This window comes from Sycon ciliatum, chromosome 10 (genome assembly GCF_964019385.1).
Source record: "Sycon ciliatum chromosome 10, ocSycCili1.1, whole genome shotgun sequence".
In the NCBI taxonomy this organism is placed as follows: domain Eukaryota; kingdom Metazoa; phylum Porifera; class Calcarea; order Leucosolenida; family Sycettidae; genus Sycon; species Sycon ciliatum.
This window is the reverse complement of record NC_088652.1, coordinates 24263941-24288940: the sequence shown is the minus strand read 5'-3', so window position 1 is coordinate 24288940 and position 25000 is coordinate 24263941. Positions and strand designations below refer to the sequence as shown.

General features: G+C 48.6%; 2 protein-coding genes across 3 annotated transcripts in view; one reads left to right on the top strand and one right to left on the bottom strand.

Annotated features, from left to right (window-relative positions):
• Positions 1-3478, bottom strand: part of LOC135825936 (uncharacterized) — a 21989-nt gene extending 18511 nt beyond the window's left edge. The window contains exons 1-4 of the mRNA XM_065338578.1: positions 3300-3478; positions 1983-2033; positions 1694-1779; positions 1-124 (exon numbers count right to left, since the gene is read on the bottom strand). The exon at positions 1-124 is cut by the window's left edge and continues 117 nt beyond it. Of these exons, the coding sequence (XP_065194650.1) occupies positions 1-124; positions 1694-1779; positions 1983-2033; positions 3300-3429 (391 nt within the window). The 5' untranslated portion in view covers positions 3430-3478. The remainder of the gene's footprint in view (positions 125-1693; positions 1780-1982; positions 2034-3299) is intronic.
• A 552-nt stretch (positions 3479-4030) lies between these two features.
• LOC135825696 (tyrosine-protein phosphatase non-receptor type 4-like) overlaps positions 4031-25000 on the top strand; it is a 46589-nt gene continuing 25619 nt past the window's right edge. Inside the window, exons 1-14 of one of the 2 annotated variants that reach the window (XM_065338312.1) lie at positions 4031-4203; positions 7170-7317; positions 8147-8251; positions 8812-8854; positions 12196-12274; positions 12904-12948; positions 13410-13462; positions 13818-13891; positions 14390-14436; positions 16109-16196; positions 16744-16832; positions 19834-19897; positions 20754-20878; positions 21154-21222. In XM_065338312.1, the coding sequence (XP_065194384.1) occupies positions 7171-7317; positions 8147-8251; positions 8812-8854; positions 12196-12274; positions 12904-12948; positions 13410-13462; positions 13818-13891; positions 14390-14436; positions 16109-16196; positions 16744-16832; positions 19834-19897; positions 20754-20878; positions 21154-21222 (1028 nt within the window). In that variant the 5' untranslated portion in view covers positions 4031-4203; position 7170. Of the gene's footprint in view, positions 4204-5668; positions 5692-7169; positions 7318-8146; positions 8252-8811; positions 8855-12195; positions 12275-12903; positions 12949-13409; positions 13463-13817; positions 13892-14389; positions 14437-16108; positions 16197-16743; positions 16833-19833; positions 19898-20753; positions 20879-21153; positions 21223-25000 lie in introns of those variants that run through there. The other variant, XM_065338313.1, reaches the window with a different exon arrangement.

Below are 25000 nucleotides of genomic sequence, written 5' to 3'. Positions count from 1 at the left end.
AGCCACGTTCCTTGTCCATGTTGTTGCGGTGGTGTCGCTGTGTTTTGTATTCCTCATTCAAGTGCTCCTCAAGAAGATACTTGGGTATGTAGCTGTCCGGGTTATCATTCTCAAAGTTGCGTATCTGATTCGTAGTCAGGACAAGAATGAAGCAGCGCATTCGCATGCAAACACACACACACACACACACACAAACACACATGCACACAAACACACATGCACAGACATACCCATACGAACACACAAAACACACACATTTATGTAGCCACGCTTGAACAGCCGTGATAGGTTCACAAGAGTGCGCAACTCTGGATACCTTTTCTATGGGGTTCACCGACGTCTAAAACTCCCATCACGTGGTGTAGCGTTCCCGTTGTATGTTCCCAGCCCGTTTCTAGCAACCAGCGGACTAGCAAAAACAGCACCCCTGACAGAAACCCATTCTGCTTACACTAGTCATCAGGCAGGATCATGGCAGATATTCGGACTGCGCGCACGCTAGCCTTCGCTGTACGTAGTACAAATCGTACTTTCAACACGCGACGCGAGTTTTCACCGTCAGAGACCCTGTATGCAGAATTGCACACTCTTGAGAGCTTATTTACTCCGACTCAGACTAATGGTTGACTCGTATGGTGGTGGATACACACCTGCCCACACACGCTCTCTGAGCTGCACAGTTACTCTGACACTCTGAGCTCTATTTCTCACCACCACCACCACCACAATCAGTTGAGTACACTGCAGCCACCACTCGTGGACAAGTTTCTGCTGCTCTTGTTCTTCCCCGTGCTAACACCCGATTTGGTTTCAGTGCAATTTCTTACTTAGGTGCTGATAGGTGGAATGCACTGCCACCGGCTTGCCATACGCCAAAGTCACCAGCTGAATTTCGCGCATCTATCAAAATGTTCCTAGGGTTCCCTGTAAAAAGCCGCCTGTTGGGAATTCCCTAGTAAAACAAGAATAAAAAATAATAATAGTAATAAGTCCGCACATGCCGGCTAGTCGATGCATGGTTAGCGGTATCCGACATAGCAGGCTGGTACATCAGGTAGCGCATGGCGCAAAGCAGATGACACAGCAACGCCATACCGGTGTCTCGTAGTAAAGCCTGTCTCATACAGAAGACTGTTCTGAATAGAAGCCTGATTTTCAAGATACACTATCATCACATAAGAATGGTTGTAGTGTTGACATACATAGAAATACCTGGTTTGAATAGAAGCCTGATGTGAATATAAGGGCGCGTTCGAATTGTCACTCTTTGACTTTTCGAGGAGCTTCGTTTTTCTGAAGAGGTGGCCTTATTGGCCTCTTCAGAAAAACGAAGCTCCTCGAAACTCCTCGAAACTCATCCGATGGGAAGGTGGATTAGTTTCGAAGAGTTTGGAATAGCTACGTCACGTAGTACGTGGAGATGGTCGATCTGATCGGACGTCATCATCGCCATGACAATTCCACTGAAAACTCTAAAATGATAGAAACCGTTCTAATGGGACACTTCAACTAATCTCTTTATAAAATTTGTTAGAACAGTTGATGAAGACAATTCGAACGCGCCCTAACCCTAGCCCTGACATCGGCTTCTACAGAAATAAGCCCGGCTCTAATACACGACAATACGGGGGTAGCTTGATTGCGACATATGTTTCGTTTCTTTTCGGCTCAGATTAGTGAGAAAAGGACTCACCTGATATTCGGACAGAGTCACGACAGATGGCACACCAATCTCATTCGTATCACATGTCTGCCAATCCGGTGCAAATCGACAAAACCCTGAGATGCACAGAAGAAAGAAAAAAGGAAAGCAGGGAGATAACGCCAAAACGCTGACAAACTTGACTGTGCATGCATGCGTGCGCGCACACAACCACGCACACACACACACACACACACACACACATACACACACACATATACACATGCAGAGCCAGGTCATGCTGCACAGCTGCTGTGCACAGTGACAGCTGCATACATACCTTCATTGGGTGGACACAACGGAATAGGACAATGCTTAGGCTGGTATCGTCCTGAACAAGAAAGGTAACAGAAGAAAAGAAAAACAAGCACACAATCAACCATACAGAACAGTAAAATCTGTCAAGGCGACCACTCGGATAAGGCAACCACCTGTCCTAGAAGACCATTGAAACTAGGACCAAGAGATGCTATTTCTAGTCAATTGACCCTGGATAAGGAGACCACCTGGCAACAGAGACCACATTTTGAAGGTCCCTTGAGCGGTCGTCTTAGACAGGCTTCACTGTGCTATTGGGTGCCGAAGAACGACCAGGCTAGAACGTCACCAAGCACAGCATACCAATGTATACACAGTGACTCAACTGTGCATAGACTACAATACATGAAAAAAAGAACAGCTAGGAGACTGACCCCCCCCCCCCCGGTCTTCGGCAACAGAGAGTACTATACACCTGAAGAGCAGCACACAGAGCCCCACCTACTTGTAGCAGACACCGTAAACAGTATGTGTAATATTCCGGGGGGGGGGGGCTTTTCGGTGTCAGGCACCTGCCATGTTTTCGGTGTTATTTAGAATTCGGTGACCAGAGTTCCCTTCATATACAGTGCATACTCTAGTGCCTTTCAGCTGTAGCGGCAATCTAAATTTAGGTGTCTGGTTTCTCTACCGAAATCATCTAACTTTTACTTTAAACAGTTACACCGAACATAATAATGTTATACAGTAGCTTGCATCGGATGTTCCCAGCATAGCCATCTGGTGAATGGATGTTGGAAAGTACATGTAGTTCATTGAACATCATCCCAAAGACAAAGCATCCTTCTAGACTCGTGCTCTGCACAGTTTACATCTTTAGACATTACGTCATGTACATTCTGGAGCGCACCAGTACAGTACAGTGTGCACTGTGCAGCCACACTTCTGTTTACCTACGTGTTCCAGTACCGGTATACCCAGATGTGTGCATGTGCTGCGTGTTGTTTTAGCTGAGCAAACAATTTACGTCAATTATAATAAAATCCCGAGACTCACTAACGGAGAAAATTGAAAAACTATTGAGAAACACAACCAATCCACAAAAAACGCGTTAACGGACACCGATTCGCTTTCACAGAAACGTTTCACAGACACGTTTTTTCGCCAGAATTCATCAGTGACTACTTCTGGTAGATTTGAAAACCATGAAAATCTTCTCGCACATGTTACGACATTACAGACAACAGGCATTGAACAATACGAATTTAACAGAACAAACGCGTAAGGTGTTCCGACGAAGCTTTACCACGGGATCATGGAGCAACACAGCACGACTTACTGGTTGAGAAACGTCGAGTGACGAGTTTGTCACTGTCACCCAGCGCCAGGCTTCCATGCACGCCGTAGCTCGATTTTCGGCCCCAAGTGCCACTGCCAGGCCATAAAATAACTGGAGATGAGGCAGCCATTGTAGTCTAGACGACTAACAACAAAGGTATAATGGCTGAACCAGTTGCTGCGGTATTCCTCATCTTCATATTCCTCGAATCAATTAATATTTTCATTCCTTTTTGAATCATGAAAATCTTGGCAGCTCAACTAGAGCCTCAAGAGTGAAGAAGAGTGAAGAAAACGACGATGCCGGTGTCGTGATCGTGTCACGATCGTGCACGACACGTCACACTAAACTTTTTTACACACTATAAACATTTTGTGACATCATCTGCATTATCTTCATTACTCATTAGTGAGTAGTAAAACACCGGTATTTTACTACTCAAGTGAGTGCACTCCAGGGAGTACATGTTACATAACAAATCGGATTTTTAGTACGGCCTGGCCTGGTGAGCCTCCTTTTTTACTCGACTGCGTCACAGTCTGCGTGCGTTCTGTACAAAAAATGTAGGTCCACCCAACACTGAACAGTCCTGTACGTAGATAGATCTCTGCTAGTGCTACTGCTAGGCTGGTAAAAAGTGGTATGTAGACTGATCTGGCTAGCCTAGCCTGGCATGCAGTGCACTGTGCAGTGTGCATGTGGGAGGAAGCTCAAACTACAGTCAAAGACGACGCGACAAGTGAACAGCAGAAAGATTTTGTCCAGCGCACCTGCGTCGGTGTCCTGTGCCTGTGGTGCATGAGTTCTTTCTTGTCTGCTCGTTGGATCGAGCTCTGCTGAATCTTGGAACTGGTCAAGGTAGTCTCGTGCTCTCCTGATCTGTGCGTCCATCGCCCTCTGCCAGGTATGGAGAAACGTGCACATATTTTCTAGGATATTTGCGCGACGCATAGGGGTTCGGTAGGGTCGAGCAAATCAGCACGGTCGATGCCTGCGACGTGAAATCGTCAACCATTGCATGGGCTAGTCGCTGAGCTAGCTGTGCGCTAGCTAGGTGGTGTCCAGGAAATTCTAGTTACCGTATCCCCGATCGCTAGTTGATTCAGGCTAGCGTCGCTGGTTTCAGGAGCTTTGAAGTATTGGTGCTTGGGAATGTGGAGTTACAGTTTGAAATTGTTTTGCAATCTCACCCATCGAGTCTGTACAGCAAGCTAGGAACGTGAAGGTATGTGTCAAAACGTCCATTCTGTCAATCTATCACGAATTCGTCTGTTTGGGCTCCTTGAGTGAAGCAAGGTTGAATACGAAGAGGAGCGGGTTACTGATCTAGGCTATTTTTTGCTCCTGGTGAACGAGACGATTCTGGTTTTCCCTTCGCTGTTCGAGTTACATTTTTAGCCTTGTGTCCCCTACTGGCCCTAGCTCGCACCCCTTTCGTTCGAGCGTGGGTGTGAAATCGGTGCGCTGCTGCGTGTTGTGTGTGTTCGCTCGGTAGCACTCGTGCCTCGGAGTCGTACATCTACTTCCGTAGCTGCAGCTAGTGTAGGTTGTGCATGCGGAGCGCTAGGTTAGCCGGCCTTGGTGTTTAGAGTTTGGGGGTGCGTGAGGACATCGTCGTTACTAAAAACGCTTCGAAGTAATGCTGTTACTTTGGATGCTTTTTTTACTTCTGCAGTGCTAGTGGCAGTAGTGCACTAGTGCCAGTACTGCAGTAGTGGCAGGTGTGTACGAATCGCTCGCGTGGCTAGTTTTGTTGACAGGACGTAACGACGTGGATGATGTGCAAGACGCCACCGCACACGGTATTCTAGATCCCAGAAAAATAAAAAACTAACGGGATGCTGTCACGTCTGTCTCAGCGCCTGAACATGAGCGCTAGCTAAAACACTGTAGACCATGGTAGACGTGCCGGGAAAGGTGCGAGAGGCCGATTTTCAATCGGGTCGTTGGTATGAATGATGCGTTCTCTCTGTTCGGTGTTATAATTATAATTACCGCCGGTGTTGTAAAGTAGAGCTAGAGGTGCACGGAGAAACGGCCGTTTCACATTGCTCAGGAAGGCCGCCGAAACTCTCCGCTTTCGGAACATCCTGCGTACAGTGATGGCGTGCGCCAACTGCCGCCGCTAACTTAGGCTAAGTGCTGCGAATGGATTTGCTTGCTTCCTCGTTGGTAGCTTTATATACTTGCTGGTTGAACGAAACTGTGCGGCGCAACCCGCCTGATCAGTTGATGAAAATAATACACACAGCTACATACTGAAACATAGCAGCAAGGTCTTCACTAAGTCACTTGGTTCATTTATGAGTAAGAAGTACAACTGAGGGCGCTACAGGTGTAGAACGGTCTGTGATAGAGTCGAACAAAAATTCCGGACAAGTCACGAGAGCGTGTAAGAAATCATCGGTTGAGTTCTTATCTGCTGACACGTACAGTTCTCTTTCTCCTGTTGTCTGCTAACGGCAGCTGAGGGCCTGTGGTCATTCGGCCATGAGAATCGGAACGGTTTCTGGATGTACCTCGTTCAGGTCACAATTATTTGCTGCTTGTCCTCTCGACTGAAATCTATTGTGCCCTTTCTGTTAGCAGCGCATATCCACACGTGCGCAAACAATTTCTAATAATGATTTGCTGCAGCTCACGTGTAAATAATTGTAGCGAGAGAAGGAAGGATCTTTGCAGTAAACCTATGGCCGGCTATAGCCTGGGGGCACTTGCCAAAGGAAAACTATTGTTGGTGCTAGCACAACTACTACTGAGTGCCAGTACCAGGGTACGTGTATGCTCATGGTCACGGTGTCATTAGGCTAAAATGTTGCTTCTTTCATCACCATACTACAGCAGACATGTCGACAGTGGAATGTTGACGATTGGAATGTGTTGTGACTGTAGATTGCTATCCAGTATTGTGTACACATACACGATGTTACAGTCAAGTGGGCCAGTACTGGTGCTCTTCAGTCTTCACCCCCCCTCTCTCTCCCATGGCAAAGAAAACATGCAACTCTGCCCAGTGCAGTACTGAGTCTGTTGGTTGCCAAAGAACTGGGAGGTCAGCCTCCTAGCCTAGACCGTTCTTCTTTTCATGTATTACAGTCTATGCACAGTTGAGTCACCGTGTATACATTGGTATGCTGTGCTTGGTGAGATTCTAGGCTGGCTCCGTTCTTCGGCGCTCCTGTCTTCGGCGCCCTGCAGTATGCCATACCCACCAAAGATCCAGATAACAACGCTGGGCCCGCTAGGAATAGTGCAATGGGGGTGCAGACGAGAGGAGGGCATGGGTTGGTGAGGGCCTAACATTGAATATCGCCGGCCCGTTTGGAATTATAACTAACTTAAAATGGAGTCGCACATGACACAATGGTCTGTGGGCATAGTAGGAGAGCATTTAGTGTGTGTGTAGCATTGAATTGACATTATGCCTACCATCTCCCTTGGAGTTTATAGCTGCTTGTTATGCGCTGAAAGGCCACCATTGGCCACTTCCGTGCACTTCGCAGAGAGAGCGCATTAGGCAGAAAAAATACTGTATTCAGTACTGGACTGTCAGCCACCGAAGAACGGAGCGTTGAAGAACAGCCAGGCTGGAATTTCACCAAGCATAGCATTCCAATGTATAGACGGTGGCTCAACTTTGCATTGACTGTATTTTAAACACAAAAAAAAGTAAGAACGGGGTCTAGGCTAGGAGGTTGACCCCCCTCCCAGTTCTTCGGCGACCGACACTACTGTGCTGAAGTACATGTACACCGCGAGGCGCTGGTCCAAACATCGGTCCATGATAGCGGAATGACGTTATCTTGGAAAACATTGGTAGACTGATTGTTGGTCCGGTGCTGTGTTCACTGTTTGTGTGTTGGTATGCAGGATGTTTGGGAGGCGTGGGACGTACGAGATCAATGAGCCCAGGGCGTCCAACAGTGACCGACATCCGTCATCGCAGGCGCTGGCACGGGGTCATGTACGCTGCTCCATCCACCTGCTTGATGACAACATCATCGCCGAGGATTTCCCGGTATGTGGTGTTTTGTCTAATATAGTTTTGCTGATGGAGTGACTGTTGCTGCTGCTGATGCTGCTGCTGCTGTTGATGCTGCTGCTGCTGCTGCTGTTGCTGCTGCTGCTGCTGTTGCTGCTGCTGTTGCTGCTGTTGCTGCTGCTGCTGCTGCTGCTGCTGCTGGTGCTGGTGCTGCTGCTGTTGCTGCTGCTGCTGGTGCTGGTGCTGGTGCTGCTGCTGCTGCTGCTGCTGTTGCTGTTGTTGATGCTGTTGTTGATGCTGCTGTTGATGCTGTTGTTGATGCTATTGTTGTCACTGCTGTTGATGCTGCTGTTGCTGCTGCTGCTGCTGCTGTTGCTGTTGTTGATGCTGTTGTTGATGCTGTTGTTGATGCTATTGTTGATGCTGCTGTTGTCACTGCTGTTCATGCTGCTGCTATGGGGGTGGTGCTGCTGCTGTGGTAGATATTGCTGTTTCTGGTTGGTTAGGGAAACATCTAGTTAGGGGAGTCACCCTGCTTTGCCTTTGTTTGCGGTGGTGACTGCTTGCTCACTGTATTCCAAAAGAAGGATCCACGATTGGGATTTGAACCCAGCACCCCTGATTTCCGGAACAGTGCCCTACCGATTAGGCTACTGGGATCACACACGCACCCGTGGCTCTTTCTTGCTACAATTGCTCCTGGTGCTCCGCCTCACCTGTTCTCTATGTGTTTCAAGTGTTTTCTAACTCCTATCCTCTCTTTTCTCGTGCTCGTATCTAGCACAGCCACAGCTGTCTCGTTGTGTACATTCCATCAATTTGTGCGCTGTTTTCTTTATATCTGTCTTCTGTGATCGAAACTCAGAAACGTGTGTCTGGAAAAGTACTTATCGACCTGGTCAACAGCCGGATTGACTTGCAAGAAACGGACTATTTCGGACTGCAGTATGTTGACAGTACTGACCGGTTGGTACGTTCTCCAGACTTTCTTCTGTGCTACTCCGCCCCGTGTGTGTGTGTGTGTGTGTGTGGTGTGTGTGTGTGTGTGTGTGTGTGTGTGTGTGGTGTGTGTGTGTGTGTGTGTGTGTGTGTGTTGTTATGTCTGACATAGCTGTTGGCTATCATTGCTTCCGCGATGGGCAGGTCTGAGGTGTGTATCCCTTTGTATGTGTCTGAACCTGTGTGTCACACACAGAGCATGATCAGGCAGTATACCCAACCCACCCATACCACAGTCTCCTCCACAATTATTTCTCCAATTGTGACCACGACACACTCTTTGTCCTTTGCCGTAGGTCAACAGGCCGTGATGTGTGTGTGTGTGTGTGTGTGTGTGTGTGTGCGCGCGTGTGTGTGTGTGTGTGTGTGTGTGTGCGTGCATGCGTATGTGTGCGTGTGTGTGTGTGTGTGCATATGTGTGTGTGTGCGTATGTGTGCGTATGTGTGTGTGTGTGTGTGTGTGTGTGTGTGTGTGTGTGTGTGTGTGTGTGTGTGCATCTGTGTGCATATGCGTGTGTTTGTGTTTTTCAGCAATGGCTGGACCCACTGAAGAGTGTCCGCAAGCAAATCAAAGGTAGGTAAAGCTAAGGTTAGCGGATTTTTGAAATTTTCACGGGTAGGTGGGCAGAGGCTATTGGAGTGTTGAAATTTTAAGGGTGGTTAGGCTGGGGCTGTCGGGTTGTTGAATTTTCTCTTGGAGCCCATTGAGACGAGTGTGAAAGGCAAAACGTTGGGACATTTTCCTTGGTTTATCGGATCATGCTGCGTTTGCGTGGTTCTGCCTGGTTCTGTGGTTCTAAAACTATTCGCAGTGCAGTATTTTCACTGGAAAGGTTTCCCCGAGTGTGTGTAAAACAGCCGAGTTCTTGTGTTCTCTCAAGTTAGTGATCTTGTGAAAGACACCAGATGCAGAGCATGCACCGCATGTGAAAGGAAAACTGCTCGCCTCATTCTGTATCACACCTGAAACCTGGCAGGCCCCTGACACCGAAATTCCATTCTGTATCACACCTGAAACCTGGCAGGTCCCTGACACCGAAATTTTAAAACACCTAAAATTACTTGTTTTACAGTATTCTGCCGTGCATGACTGCATATGCATATGCATACATTTTAGTAAAACCCATATTTGGCTCATGTGTTACCTCTTTTTGGCTCGATTCCACTTCGTTTCCGTTCCATTCCATGTGTTTTGATAAACTTTTGAACCTCTCGTTTCACATATACTGGCACACACAGAGACATAGACAGCAATAGCGACAATACACAAAGTGAAGGGTAGTTGGCCGCAGCCAGATGTGAACCGGATAACGAGTGTGGTATGGAAGCAAGGACTGAGAACAGAGAACAGAATGTCTCAGATAGAATAGGTGTGTCAGCGGATAGCAGAAATAGGCCATGATGCAGAACCACTTGGGTCCGTCAGATTAACTTTCCTGGACCGAGCCAGCCGGGAAAAAACCCTCGCGCCGACGGACGCAGTAGTGAGGGAAAAAAACGGGTGTATATCCCCAATGGCGATTGGGAATCATGTAGGCATGGCAAGCACGTCACGGCAAAAAGTGATAAAAAAGCTATAACGCGATGCACAGAAATGAAGGGTGGGAGGGCAGGGACAATGGTGAGACTCAAAACAAACTGAAGAAGTCGGGAAAAGAAACGACAATAAAGAACACACCAGATGCCGTATTTGCAACTGAAAATGTTTCGCGGGAAATCATTTCTCGCCTATCTCGCTGTGCTCGGCCGGCGAGAAATACAACTACTATTTTCATTACCAGCCAAGCTAGCCCTGGTTCCAATTGCTGACCGCAGCCACCTGCTCGAAATGGAGGAGCCACGCCGGGAAGTTATCTTCCATGCAACCCTTGTACTTCTCCGGCTGGACGTTGTAAAGGCCCCTCTGCGAGGCGAGCGCAGCTGCTGGGTTAGCAGCGGCCGGAGGTGCGGCCAGCACTGCAGCAGGTTGTGCCATGCTGGTTGTACTTAACCCTTTCCAGTGTCAGGCTAGATGTAGTAGCGTCAGAGCTCCGATATAGGTCCACTTGGGACTTGTTCACCAGACCACTCAGTAAGTACAGGGCAATACATGCCACTGTCACTGGCACCCAGGGACGCAGCCTGGAAAAAGGCCCGGCCTTGGAACGAGCTATGCACTGCGCCGCATACCGGTTCGTTTCGTTGGCGAGCAACTGCCAGAATTCCAGTACAAAGTAAAGGTTCAAAAACCAGTATGGTGTGGCATCATCTGGTGAATGCACTGTGATTCCAGGCCGTGCAGAGAATTCAGGAATAGTAGGTTTGTCATTCCTTTCCGTCCAAGCTGCATCGTCACGTGCTGCAGGAGACGTGTCTGGTCCATGTACACAAGGTTGTGCATCAACAAATATTTCCTAATGAGCAGTGTTCCCGTCTGCGTCCTGTGCTGGCGTAGCTTGTGCTGCTGCTGCGCCCTGCTCGACATCGACATATCCACAGTCCTCAGGGCCGTCCAAGGTGACCACGGCAGTAGGTACGACATCGACCACGGCGGACTCATCCGCGAAATTTGTTCCGTCACGATCGCGGACGGCTATGTCCGCATCCGAGACATCGCCTTCACTATCGCAGCTCCAGTCATCACTGTCCGAGTCCATGATGGACTGGAGCGCCTCATGCGTCGTCTCGCCATGTCTGAGTGACAGCTAGAGAGGCCTAAAGTACGTTCCGTCAATCTAATTGTTTCGGAATCGAAATAATGATTTTTGCGTGCTCTGAATGCATGCTCCCGTGAACATACTTGCTCAAACACGGCGAGCGAGGTCTTATTCAGTAGGGGGAACCCCTAGTTTCCCCTCGAAGAGCCACAATCGGTCTAGCTAGATCGCAGTGCATGGCCGTAGAGATATAGTAGTGCACGCCACAAGGACGAGATATCTCGTCCTTGGCCACTCGCGTGGGGGTCTGTAGGACGAGTTGTCTCGTCCTTGGCACTGAAAGGGTTAACAAGAACTGAGAAAGGGAAATGAAAAAAAGAAGAAAATTTACCAATTGTTGAATTTTCTCTTGGGGCCCATTGAGATGAGTGTGAAAGGCTACATGTTCGGAAAATTTCCTTGGTTTATTGGCCTACGCTATGCTTGCGTGGTTCTGCCGCAAACCTATTCCCAGTGCAGTGTTTCCACTGGAAAGGTTTTCCCGTGTGTGTGTGTTTGTGTGTGTGTGTGTGTGTGTGTGTGTTCGTGTGTGTGTGTGTGTGTGTGTGTGTGTGTGTGTGTGTGTGTGTGTGTGTGTGTGTGTGTGTGTGTGTGTGTGTGTGTGTGTGTGTGTGTGTGTGTGTGTGTGTGTGTGTGTGTGTGTGTGTGTGTGTGTGTGTGTGTGTGTGTGTGTGTGTGTGTGTGTGTGTGTGTGTGTGTGTGTGTGTGTGTGTGTGTGTGTGTGTGTGTGTGTGTGTGTGTGTGTGTGTGTGTGTGTGTGTGTGTGTGTGTGTGTGTGTGTGTGTGTGTGTGTGTGTGTGTGTGTGTGTGTGTGTGTGTGTGTGTGTGTGTGTGTGTGTGTGTGTGTGTGTGTGTGTGTGTGTGTGTGTGTGTGTGTGTGTGTGTGTGTGTGTGTGTGTGTGTGTGTGTGTGTGTGTGTGTGTGTGTGTGTGTGTGTGTGTGTGTGTGTGTGTGTGTGTGTGTGTTTGTGTGTGTGTGTGTGTGTGTGTGTGTGTGTGTGTGTGTGTGTGTGTGTGTGTGTGTGTGTGTGTGTGTTTAAAACGGCTGAGTTCGTATGCTTTCTCGATGCCGAAAGTTAGTCAACATGTCTTGCAAGTGAAGTTGTTCACTTGCAACACAAGATAGCGAACGGTCGATCATTGTAAGGTGTAATGAGAATGTTTGGCCGCATCACCCGTACGTGTCTTGTTTGTTTCCTGCTGGCGGTGCTGTCTTGCAGGGCGCAAAGAAATGGAGTTCTTCTTCCGAGTGAAGTTCTACATCGCCGATCCCAGCAACCTTCAAGAGGAGCTGACAAGGTATTGCGCAGAATAGCTATGTAGGGAATCCCCCCAGTGGCTACAGCAGATTCTCGAGGCAAATGACGCTCCGTGATATGAAGAGTACATGACCCCAAGAATGTTCAACTGCCTACGCAACCTCTACGCATTGCTGCGATGGCCAAACTTCACAACACGTGACATGTTCAATAGGTTGCCCTGGCAAACAGTGCAAAGTGACCACCAAGAGAGTTGAACCCAAAGCAGGCCTGCGTACAACCCTGTATCTATCATGCGTATGGTGCAAATCATGTGTACGCATTTGTCACGACATACTCTGAAAACCTCCTTTGTGCCTTTGTGTGTATAATTGTGCTCCACATTATTGTGTTGACACCTCTCCGCTGGCTAAGGGGAACCTATTTGTACATTGTATCTATGTGCGTGGAAATACCGGTATAGCAAATCTTCGTACATCAACCACTCCAGCCTCACCTTCGGACTATTGCAATGTCTAACAACCAACAGCAATGGTATTGGCCGGGCACTGCTAGCACATGGGGCAGTTTCACGGGTACCTTTATGTGTGATTTTAGGGGTGCCTTTTCCTCACAGCCAAATCCACGTGAGCTCATGTTGATTCTCGTATATATTGTGTTCGTGCTCAGGTTTCTCTTCTTTTTGCAAGTCAAACAAGACATTCTTAGAAACAGGTGAGTAGTGTGCGTACTATCCACCAGATTGTAAGCCCTTGATCTTCTTTACCCCCCCCCCCCCCCCCCCCTTCCGAACAGCCCCTCTCACTCTCACAGACTTGAATGCATGCATACGCACCTACAAGGACACACAGTATGTGTAACACCCATCCTCTTTCCTTTCTCTCTCTGTCTCTCTGTCTCTCTGTCTCTCATGATCTCTCTCTATCTCTCTGTCTCTCTCTCTCTCTCTGTGTCTCTCTCTGTCTCCCTCCCTCTGGCTGTCTCTCTCTCTCTCTCTCTCTCTCTCTCTCTCTCTCTCTCTCTCTCTCTCTCTCTCTCTCTCTCTCTCTCTCTCTCTCTCTCTCTCTCTCTCTCTCTCTCTCTCTCTCTCTCTCTCTCTCTCTCTCTCTCTCTCCCTTTCTCCCTCCTTTCTTGTTCATCAATGTCTATTTCTATTCTTGTGATTACTACAACAGGTTACCAGTTAACTTCAGTACTGCAGCCATCCTCTCGGCATATGCACTACAAGGTATGTTGATACATACGTTGATAGCTTGTGCAACCAATCTTTGGTAGGAATGCAACCTTGTCTGGATGACCACTGATATTTCTTCAGCACAGAACAGTACTGAATGTTCTGAAGCAACATGGTTTGAGTGACTACCGGCATCCACGGTACGTTGTCCGGTCCGAGCAGTGGCCACTGTGCCAGGTTTCACAACCCCCTCCCAGGTTTTACAACAAAATCCCAGGTTTTACAACAAAATCCCAGGTTTTACAACGAAGTCCCAGGTTTTACAACGAAATCCCAGGTTTCACACAGTCATTGTGCTTTCTGCTTTTCACTGCCTGTGTTGCTTTCCTGTGTTTGTTTCTGCATGCAGCCGAAGTGGGTGATTACGATTCAAAGGACCACACACCAGGTTACGTGTCCATCTATCGCTTCGTTCGCAATCAGGTGTGTGCTCTCTGTTTTTGTTTTTTGGGTTTTCTTTGATACGATATGTCTGTGATGGCAACATCTGTAAATGCTCTCACACGTTCCACGTCCTATTAAATGCAGTGCAGCATTGCTAACTAAAGTGTGAAGTCACATGACAAGAGGGAAGTCACATGACAAGAAGAAAGAGAAGGGTACTGTAGAAACGACTCCCTTTTCTGGGCGTATTGGCACTGGGGGATGCCCTCAACTCGCACAATACAAGTCATACTGATTGCATGCAAGTGAACACTTTTAAGTTTTTATGGCAGTCGTTTTTTGCTTCCGTTTTTGTTGAAAAGCCCTTTTTATGACTCGAGAGGGTCAGGCAGATGCTCGGTAGATGGAAGTGCCCACATCTGGGTGTCCGGATGGGGAGGGGGGGGGGGGGGGGGGGTGGTGGGGTGGGGTGGAGTTGAAGTTTGCAGTGAAACCTATCTGAGTCCACTTTTCCTTGCTTTGTTTTCCTGTTGACAGACGGAAGAGCTGGAAGAGCAGATTGAAATGCACCACAAGACGTTAACGTGAGTGTGGCAATCCCATGTCTCGTGTCATGCTGTGCTAAATGCATGTGTGTGTGTGTGTGCGTGCGTGTGTGTTATGTGTGTTATGTGTGTGTGTGTGTGTGTGTGTGTGTGTGTGTGTGTGTGTGTGTGTGTGTGTGTGTGTGTGTGTGTGTACACTGTATCAAAACTTGAGCTCTTGCTCATTATGACACTGGGTTTGGGCACGTACAATTCGTTTCGTGCTTTCTCTTCCCGTTTACCTGTGTCATGGCCGCGCTTGGCGGGTTTGTGACTGGTCTTAGATCAGTCTAGTGGCTACCCAGGTAGACGACCAATATAGTCGCCATCCAAGTTGCTAGCTCACACCTGTTTTCCGGCTCACACAAGGTAGTCGAAGGTTGAAGGGGAGCGATCAAAGATACTTTTATTCGTTGGAAGAAGGCGGCTTTTATGTGATTTTGGTTATAGTATAATTGTGATATAATAATTAGTAGGAAATATTAGTATAGCTTCGGGGAGCTCGCTCACCCACATTACATGAAAGAGTTACAATATGAGTTGGTGTCCGAGGTTATTCGTACGTCGATCGTGCGACGGAGCCTGGAGTACGCTGTCGGATGTTGCCGCAGCTAGAGCGCGCCGCCTTCGTACGGTGTCTTGATTGGGTCACCCTTCATCTTCTGCCCCGTAGGCTCTTCCCTCTCATTACCCCGTAGGGCGCTGCACGGTCAAGCCGCGACCTCTCCCAAAAAAGGGATAACGGAGTCCGCAGTGCGCTAAACACTTGCAGGACCCTTTACGTCGTACGACGCGAGAAGAGGTGCCATGCTTGCTCGACTAACAAAGGTATCAGCTCCCTTGCAGGACTAAGCAGGGTCCCCTCAAGCTCAACAGTGTAGTGAGTACAATGCTAACGACTTGTACTGAAGGTGTAGCCGCCGTACGACAACACTTGTGACTCGAGGCCACGAGTTGTAAGCCATGATTGCTCAACTAACGAAAGTGCCAAATCCTTCGCGGGACTAATCATGGTTCTTACAGAACTCTAGAATATTTCGGAGCCCAGCTTTTGGCTGCTGAATCTCATTGCGTGGTCGCTTTCACGACGAGTCGAGTCCGGGTCATGACACCTGTGACAGGGCTCTCAGTCTGTGTTTGTTTTGAAATCCCATAGGTTGCCTGCACCACTTACTTCTCTCTGAGGGAAGTTTGGATATTCCATTTGGAGGATTTGGCCTTCGTGAATACAGACATTGGGTGTAGCAACAACTCGCGAGTAGTAATGCCACAGTCGTCAGACCTAGTGACCATTTCCTTGACTGCATACTTTCAACGTCATGAATAACAACAACATTTCACTAATACACTCAGACCTTGCTTATCCGGTCCTCTTTTATCCGGATCCCTCGCCATCCGGAGGAAAATAGCTGGTTGCAGATGTACAGCCTGCGTGATGCATCCAACGAAAACCGGTGTTCGGTTATCCGGTTCCCTCGCCTATCCGGATATTTTTGTAGAAAACGGACGTGTGCGGTTAAGCGAGGTCTGACTGTAATAGTACTTATCATGCACGATCGATGTTTGTTATTCGCAAGGTTGACTGTGCTAGACTCCTTCCAAAATTTAATGTGGCTCGTTGTGTGTGTGTGTCCTGTTATTCTTCTTCTACTTGTGTCCGTAACGGCATCAGTGGCATGCTACCAGCGGATTGTGAATTCCATTTCTTGGAGAGGTCGCAGCGTCTCGAGCTTTACGGAGTCGATCTGCACTTCGCTCAGGTAGGCAGGTCACTACTACTAGGTGATGGCCATACCTTTAGGTCACTACACTACTACTAGGTGATGGCCATACCTTTAGGTCACTACTACTAGGTGATGGTCATACCTTTAGGTCACTACTACTAGGTGATGGCCATACCTTTAGGCGTTTGGGACGGCTTTCTTATGCAAGAATGCCCTGGTTTTCTTCTCAATTGACATGCTGCTGTTATTTTATAGGGATTTAGGTTGGCTTTCTCGGGAATGTAGCGGCACTCTTTTCAGTCGGTGCCACCATTGTGTTAGCCTGCTGATGAAGATTTTTCCATTACGTTGTGTGACTGAAGTGAACTGTAGTTGCAGACTTTCAGAATCTGTGTGTGTGTAAGGGGGGGGGGGGGATAAGTCGCCCAGCTCTAGCTGTCTCTCTAATCAAATGAAGCTGGAGCGAATCTCAATGTTGCTGATAGGCCTGAGGCTGAGCTGTTGTTGAGTTGTCTGCTTCGAAAGTTACGGTGTGATGTCCTACAATAGTACATTGTTGATGTGCTGTTGTTTTCTTTGACAGGATGCGGAAGGTGAAGAGTTGATGTTAGGCGTGACGCACAGCGGTGTGGCGGTGTTTCAGAACAAGAACAAGATCAACTCATTCCACTGGTGAGTGCTTGGTACCTACCTTCTTGCCCAGCGCTGCGAGGCATGTGCATAAAGGGGAATTAAAATAATCACTAGCAAACATGGAGAGTGTTGAGAGGATGTATGGGCATAATCAAGAGTATAACCCCCAAGAGTGTGCAACTCGGCATATGGGGTCTCCGACGGCGAAAACTCACGTCATGTGTCTCAGATACGTTCGTATTACGTACAAACGAAGTATAGCGTGCGCGCAATCCGAATATCTGCCATGATCATGCTGGGGATTTGCACACCCACAGTGAGTTTCTGTCAGAGAGTGCTTTTTTTATTACTCCGCTGCTCGCTAAAAACGTGCTGGAAACGTACAACTGCGACACTGCACCACGTGATGTGAGTTTTCACCGTCGGCGAACCCCATAGAAAGGGTATCATGAGTTGCACACTCTTGGGGGGGGGGGGGGGGGGATATATACTCTTGGTATAATGGATGGCTACAGGTGGGGTCTGTGGGGTCTGCGCATGTTGAAACGCGTACTAGCAAACACAGCCCTGCTAATAAACAGGGAAAGAGGACAGGAGAAGTGACACCCTACAGGAAGATAAAGGGGAAATGCTGGAATCATGTGCCTTCGTGCTCGATCTCTGTGCATGCAAGGGTGCGCGCATCAGTTTGTAACTGTTAAAATAATCATAAATACATGCCAGATGAAATTATTCACACATTGGTGATGTACAGTCAACCTTGTGGATAACAACCTCGGGTATAACAACTGCACACACAGACGTTCAAGACAAGGTGTGGGCTAGACTGGAACTCGCGTTGGACAAACAGGGGTTAGGCGTACGCCCAGGCCACCACATGGTAGGACGAATGTGGAGGGGTCGCTAGTAAGGTTAGGCTTACACCGCATTTGCACATGCTAGGGCAGATATGGAAGTAGGCCGCTAATGGGGTTACTCCTACTCGAGTTCCCCCGACTTATTGGAGACAACACTCACACCAGAGCAGCGCATATCTGGATGAGGAAAGTGAGTGTACGGGCCTGCTATACAACCTTCGATGCATTCATTAGACAAGTAATTAGAGATGGCTTGGGGCGTTCTGAAATGCAGAGACTAAATTGGGAGCAACACAAATGAGAGCGATCACCGGAGTAGCCGATCACAGCACCGTACTGCATGCCATGCAGGTAACGAATGCGCGATGAGGGTGCCTGGCCAGAGCCGACTCAAGCCGATCCAAGTGAACGGGCACCCAGGGCGACTGTTGGTGTAATGGAACGCCTGACGGCCGGTTGCCCTGTGCGACAATCTCGTGCGCTGTGTCCGGAGACGTTGCAGGTGCTGCATTGATGAACGTACGGACAGGGGTTTCGGCGACACATGCCCCGCGTGAAGAATCGACACTGCTCGGTTCACGAGCGTGCGGCACCAGGGGCCGCCACGGAGCTTGGCCGAAAGGGCCGCACGGCACGGGCATCGAGCGCAGTAGTGACTGTGTACAGTGTCTGTGGTGTTGTGTCCCATGGACGTGACGGCTGAGACGCGATGCTGTGGCGGAAGGCACGGTCGTACTCCACAACTGCTGAAAACGTGAATTTCTTGCTGGCGTTCAGAATAATTATGGTACTGATACGTCAACAGTTCTGGTGCTCTGCCCGGATGCGCATCTAGATAAATGGCTAAAAATATTGTCCATGCTTCAAGGGCAATTTTTGATGTCCGAAATGCGTTGGGACATCCGAGGCTGGGCCGAGGACAGCGTGAATTTACCGGATGCCTCCTCGCCCAACACCAGAGCGTGGGGGCTTGGCACGTCTGTTGAGGTCGCCGGTAACAGTTACTGCCAGTCTCCACAAATTGATGCGTGTCGACTTAATCGATCACGCTCTGAGGTACACTTGCCCATATTTTTACTTGCCCGTCATGCAGGAGACACTGGGCGAAGGTAAAAGTGGACGTACCTGTTGTTTTCGATGCGTCTTCCAGGCGGTCCAGCCTGTCCACGAATGGTTTGAGGGCAATCACGATTGCCGCAGCCACGGAAGAGACAGGCATAGTGGGTTCGCGGATCTCTCTGTCCTCGACAGTTTATTGAGCAGCCTCGACTTGGGTTTCGGGGGACTCGTGAAGTCCGACTTCGGATTCCATCAACCAGGTAAGCAGCTCCTCTTTCCTGCACGCAGGGCTAAGTCCCTGTTCTACAAGTTTGGCATTCAGGTCCCGCACGCAGAGTGCACTGAACGCAGGAGAGGCTATAGTATGGAATGGGAAACGTTGCAGGTACAGGAAACCGCGAGAAAATTTGGCAGAGAAATAGTGTTTGAGCAAACAGCAAGTGAGTGTGTTTAACAACAGAAGAACAACGAACATGAGTGCATTCGCACATGGGATCAGATGTGCTGGTGTGTTCAGCTGACAACAGAGCTAGAGGGGGGGGGGGGCACACTCCTGTGTGGTGGTGTGAACTGTGCACGTGCGCAGCGGCGTGGGCAGCTCAGTGACAGTGCTACGAGTAGATGTGGAGTGCACTGTGTAGTAGCGGCAGTGCTGCAGGTAAACGTGGAGTGCCATGTGCAGTAAACGCAGGCAGACAGGAACTGAGAGATTGTTACGTGCGTGTTAACTACAGTAACTACTACTACGCATGAACTGAGATATACCGTATTTCCGGAGCATAAGCAGCACTTTGAACACTCAAAAACCCTAAAGAGTGGCGTGCGGCTTATACTCCGATGATCAAATTGACGGTGATAAATTAATAGGATAGATGTCTGTATTTCGTGGCAAAAAAATGGGAGCTGCGGCTTATATTCCAGTGCGGCTTATACTCCTGAAAATACGGTAAATGCCGACACAATCTTCGGATCTAGTGACCATTCGACTACATACTTTCCTCCTGGTGAATGTCGGCAATTCACCGATATTTTTTCTCTTGCGTCATCGATGGCGGTTTTCCGCAAGTTTGACTACATTTGTATGACAGTGTGTGTTTTCTGGCTATGTTGAATGCGCTGTACAGGGCGATGATGCGCAAGATTGGCTTCAAGAAGCACAAGTTCTTCTTGTACATCCGAGGTTCTCAGGTAATGTGCCCGCACTCACTAAACTTATGTTGTATACAACCTTTGCTGATGGGTGATATCAATATACATCATGCTGTACTCCATATGTGGAGTAAGGTACTTGGAAGTATGATTTTATAACCCAGCATTTTACCTTCCCGGCCGCCTTTCCTCAATTTCCGTCTTCAACTTGAAGCTGGCTTCAGCACCAGTGTTGTTTCATTACAGTGACCTGGATCGTGCCTTTGCTTACAGTGTACTGTAACTGTGATGCGGTCTTTCATTACAGTGAACTGTGATGCGGTCTTTCATTACAGTGAACTGTGATGCGGTCTTTCATTACAGTGAACTGTGATGCGGTCTTTCATTACAGTGAACTGTGATGCAGTCTTTCATTACAGTGAACTGTGATGCCGTCTTTTATTACAGTGAACTGTGATGCGGTCTTTCATTACAGTGAACTGTGATGCGGTCTTTTATTACAGTGAACTGTGATGCGGTCTTTCATTACAGTGAACTGTGATGCGGTCTTTCATTACAGTGAACTGTGATGCAGTCTTTCATTACAGTGAACTGTGATGCGGTCTTTTATTACAGTGAACTGTGATGCGGTCTTTCATTACAGTGAACTGTGATGCAGTCTTTCCTTACAGTGAACTGTGATGCGGTCTTTCATTACAGTGAACTGTGATGCGGTCTTTCATTACAGTGAACTGTGGTGCGGTCTTTCATTACAGTGAACTGTGATGCAGTCTTTCATTACAGTGAACTGTGATGCGGTCTTTTATTACAGTGAACTGTGATGAACGTTTACCAGTAACGTTGGACTAGGAGAAGCATTACAATTGGCAATGTGATCGTATCGCTCTTCTTGCAGGGTCACCCATCACAATCAGGTGAAGTGCCGACGGAACAGCCACCGGTGGTTGGATTCATTCTGCCGGACTATCGGTCGTGCAAGGCACTGTGGAAGACGTGTGTTGCGCACCACACCTTCTTTAGGTGAGCTCAACAAGACAACAAGACTGGCTATGTTGCCAGAGTACACTATAACACGTTATTTTTTTGGTGTAACTTAACCCACCTGCTACCACCTTCAACTTTAGCCTTCTAACTTTCCCGCCATTGGTTTTTTTTTTTTTTTTTTTTTTTTTTTACTATGTTCACATTCCCAGCTCGAAAATAATAAGAAAGACAATGATACTGAGACTAGGACGAACGTGACAACTATTGAGCAGGGGCTGGTTGTGGGTTTCTATGGTTTTCTATGTTCTCAGGCAGCGGCAGCCATCCCAGCCGCCCAAACTGAATGGTCTGCTGCGTTTCGGGTCAAAGTATCGCTACAGGTGAGTTGAGTTGATCCTGTGCGTGCTCAGTCTGGGGAAGGAGGGCATTCTGTGCATCTAGGTGCTAAGGAAGGTTACCGTGGAACTCTGCTAAAACATACCTCCATGGGGAACAGGAAAACGTTCCCAGGATCCAATGCACTTCATCATCCAAACAAGCAGTTGTGGCCAAAGAAATCCGGTGCGTATGCAGAAAGTAGCGCCAGGGCTCATGTCATGGGCCCCACACGGCCCTCGGATGGGTTTTTGGACCTCGCATCACGTAACTAAGATGGAAGCATGGGGCTACTTTTGACTTGCGGCTCGGATCTCTCTGACCACGGCTGTAATTCAATATCGAGCACTACGCACGATCCCCAGACAATGTCTGTACTTGGCAACTGTATGTCCTATTGCTAATCAGAGTACGAGTACGTACTGGGTGAACTTACTGTGAGAGTTAGACCATATTCGAATTACTGTGTATCAACAGGGTTTCACCAGTCACCTGTATCTAGTTTGGTCGTGACCGTGTCTATTATGGGGGGGGGGGGGGGTGCAATATTGCCATGCCAACACAGGTCAGCACGAATGTTAGTGATCGTAGTATTTGGCGGAGTTCACCCCGCAGGAGCTTCCCTAGACTAATGATCACTACTGCTTTCCTAAACACTGTATGCTCCGGAGTATAAGCCGCATTTTGAACACTCAAAATTCACCCAAAAAGAGGGGGTGCGGCTTATACTCCGATGATCAAATCAACGGTGATACAAAATTAATAGGATAGATGCTATGAATAAAATAATATGCGCACTCATACTTCGAACATACAAGGCAAGTGCATGTAGGCATGTCTAAAGGTTTTCTACTTGCCTTGTATGTGTGAAGTAACATCTTCATCATAGGCGGTTGCTCATGCCGTGCTCCACTTCTCCCCGAAGCTGTCCACGATTTTGTTTAATTCCTCCTCCGGTATGTCAGCGCACTCATCATCACCTTCCCGCATCGCTGTCTTCGTCGCACCGGTTCTTTCAAGTGTGCTCACTGGACAGACTCCCAGGGAACATTTGTATTTTCGTGTTTCCCGTCACCACGAGACAGTTGAAATGAAGATCACGTGCTCTTGTGCGGAGTTGAGTTGAAACTCCTCCACCGGTTGCGAGGCTGTGGTATTGACACATAATTATGTCGCTTCCGCACTTCTTGCTATTCTCGTTGAGAGTGCTCAACTTCGCGGGGAAGACGTTCGTGCATTTTTGGCCACCGGTCCTGAAGCTGCCGCCCGCCTCAACGATGGCGAGACGCGCACAACAGATTTAATCAGCAGAGCACCGCGTGTCAGAGCAGAGAGAAGTAGGAAGAAAGGTCAAAACTTGGTACATGTGTGGGCAGAAGAATGGGAAAGGCGAACAGCTGTAACATTCCGGCAAAAGGAATGGCATTTAGTTGTGTGTAACAGAAGGAGTTGTAGGCAACGAGCGTGCAAGAATACCAGGAAGACAACTGTTGATAATGGCATTCGGCTGTATGTACAGATGAGATAAAGGAGTGCAACGGATTCGTAGACAACAGCTGTTATGTGAAAGGCGGTTGAAAGTGAAGTGCCTCAAAAGGTCTGCTGGTATTTCTAAGGTCAACCTAGTGTGTGGGAACATGACTACAGCGTGAAGGTGCGGTCGGTGTTACAAGTCATGTGCATGTCATATGTGTACTAGGTGACCCCGTGATCAGGAGACTCTCTCTCTCCCACTAACAAGTAACAACATTATTGAACTTTCTCCGGGACGACCTCAGAGGTCTAGCCAGGATTTTATGCCAGCCGGCCAACGTTCTAGTGAAAATGCATCGTTTTGGGGGCTGCGCCCCCAGACCCCTGCCATCAGTCACATATCCAAACAGACACACACACACACACACACCACTACAAATCGTTCATTGCACCTTGCATCTCCTTTCGCTTCGTCCAATTATGGACATTCATCAGGCAGTTGTGACAGTGTGATTATAGGTAAATTAACAAAATATGAAAAAGAAAGCAAACAGCTACATGAGCATGGATCATATGTTCACCAACGTCATGTCTGCAGTGTACATTGGTCATCTGACTTGCACAACAAAGAAAGGCAGTAAACATTGGTGCAAAATGGATCATCAGTGACTGAGATTAAAGTGATAAATGCAACACATTGCGGTGAAGAAAACGTATTCCAACGTTATGTAATAACATAATGAGAGTGAGACAGTAGCTGAGCTAGAAGCTAAGCGGCCTATTGCACATGTATCATATTTACTTCCTCCTGAACATGTCCGTCAAGCACACTTGTTTCATGCGTTGCTGGGCACCAGGATGAGATGTCGGTAGGCGTAGCTGGCCCTCTCTCTCATCTTCAGAGTCACTCTCGTGACCACGCTTCTCTGCCTGTGCTGCATGCACATCATCGTCGTCGCCACTGTCGTCGTCGTCGTTGCCGTCACCGCTGTCGTCGTCATCGCTGATGTCAATGCCGTCGTCGCCAGCGCTGTCATCGTCGTCGACTTCGTCATCATCGCCACCACCACCACCATCATCCACAGCAACTGCCTGCGCATCAGGAATAACTGCCGCGTCTTGCTACTGAGGGACGATTGCCCTGGCTGGGCGTGACATGCTGCCTTTCGGGAGCCTTCGCCGCTGCTTGCCATGCCACAGCTGCAGAGCCTTCATGAATGGAAATGTGGCAATCGGTGGACCATCAAGGGAAACAGCCATCAGCCAATTCAGAGTGGAATCCTTCAGGCTACTTCGCAAGGCACTCTTGATCAGCTTCATTCGACTGAAATCTCTCTCACTGCCGGCGGTGGTGATAGGGATGGCGAGGGCCCACTGCAGGATCAGGCGAATGTTGGGCGTGTTGTGGTGTCGAAGCTCATTCTGTCGTTGGCACAGAACTGACCCAATGTCCTGTATGGTAGTACAGGCCTGCAGGCAGGGAACTGTTATGATGCAGGACTTCAGGTGCCTCCACTCCTCGATGACAGCTTCACTGTCCATGATTGGCCGGACAATCTCTGCCTGGCCATCCTCCAGGACCGGCTCAAGAACATGCTCTTGATCGGGGACAGCTACGATTCTGTCGAGCTCCTCGTTGCCATGGGCCCCTACGTCATCTTCACCCAGATCGGAGATGGTGGCTGGCGAGAATGCCCGCAGAGCATCAAGCAAAGGCATCTGGGGGAATCGAGACTCGAGGCTGGTGACCAAAGCCGTCAGGTAAGGCTGTCGGCCGTTCCTGCCGAAGGAGTCAACGTTGTTCTGTACGAAAGGCACATTGGCAGCTTGGCCTGGAGTCGAGCTCAGCAAGTGAATAAAACTGAGCAAGATGATAGAGCAAGACAAGAGCATGTATTCCTATCCTAACATAGCCCTCCCCTTTGCGGACTCATGCCAGAGCAGAGCCTTGGTCTGCTCTGGCACATATATCGTATCCACGCTTCTTGTCATTCTCGTTGGGAGAATGGCAAGAGAATGGCTCTCTTCATCGCTCCAGTTCTTTCCAGTGCACTCACGAGACAGACTCCCAGGGTACCTTTGTACTTTCGTGCTTCCCCGCCACCACGAGACGCTTGAAATGAAGATCACGTGCTCTTGTGCGGAGTTGAGTTGAAACTCCTCCGCCGGTAGCAAGGCCGTGGTCTTGACATATATATCGCATCCGCACTTCTTGCTGTTCTCGTTGGGAGTGCTCAACTTCGTGGGGAAGACGTTCGTGGTTATCTTGGTCACCGGTTCTGAAGCTGCCGCATGCCTCAACGATGGTGA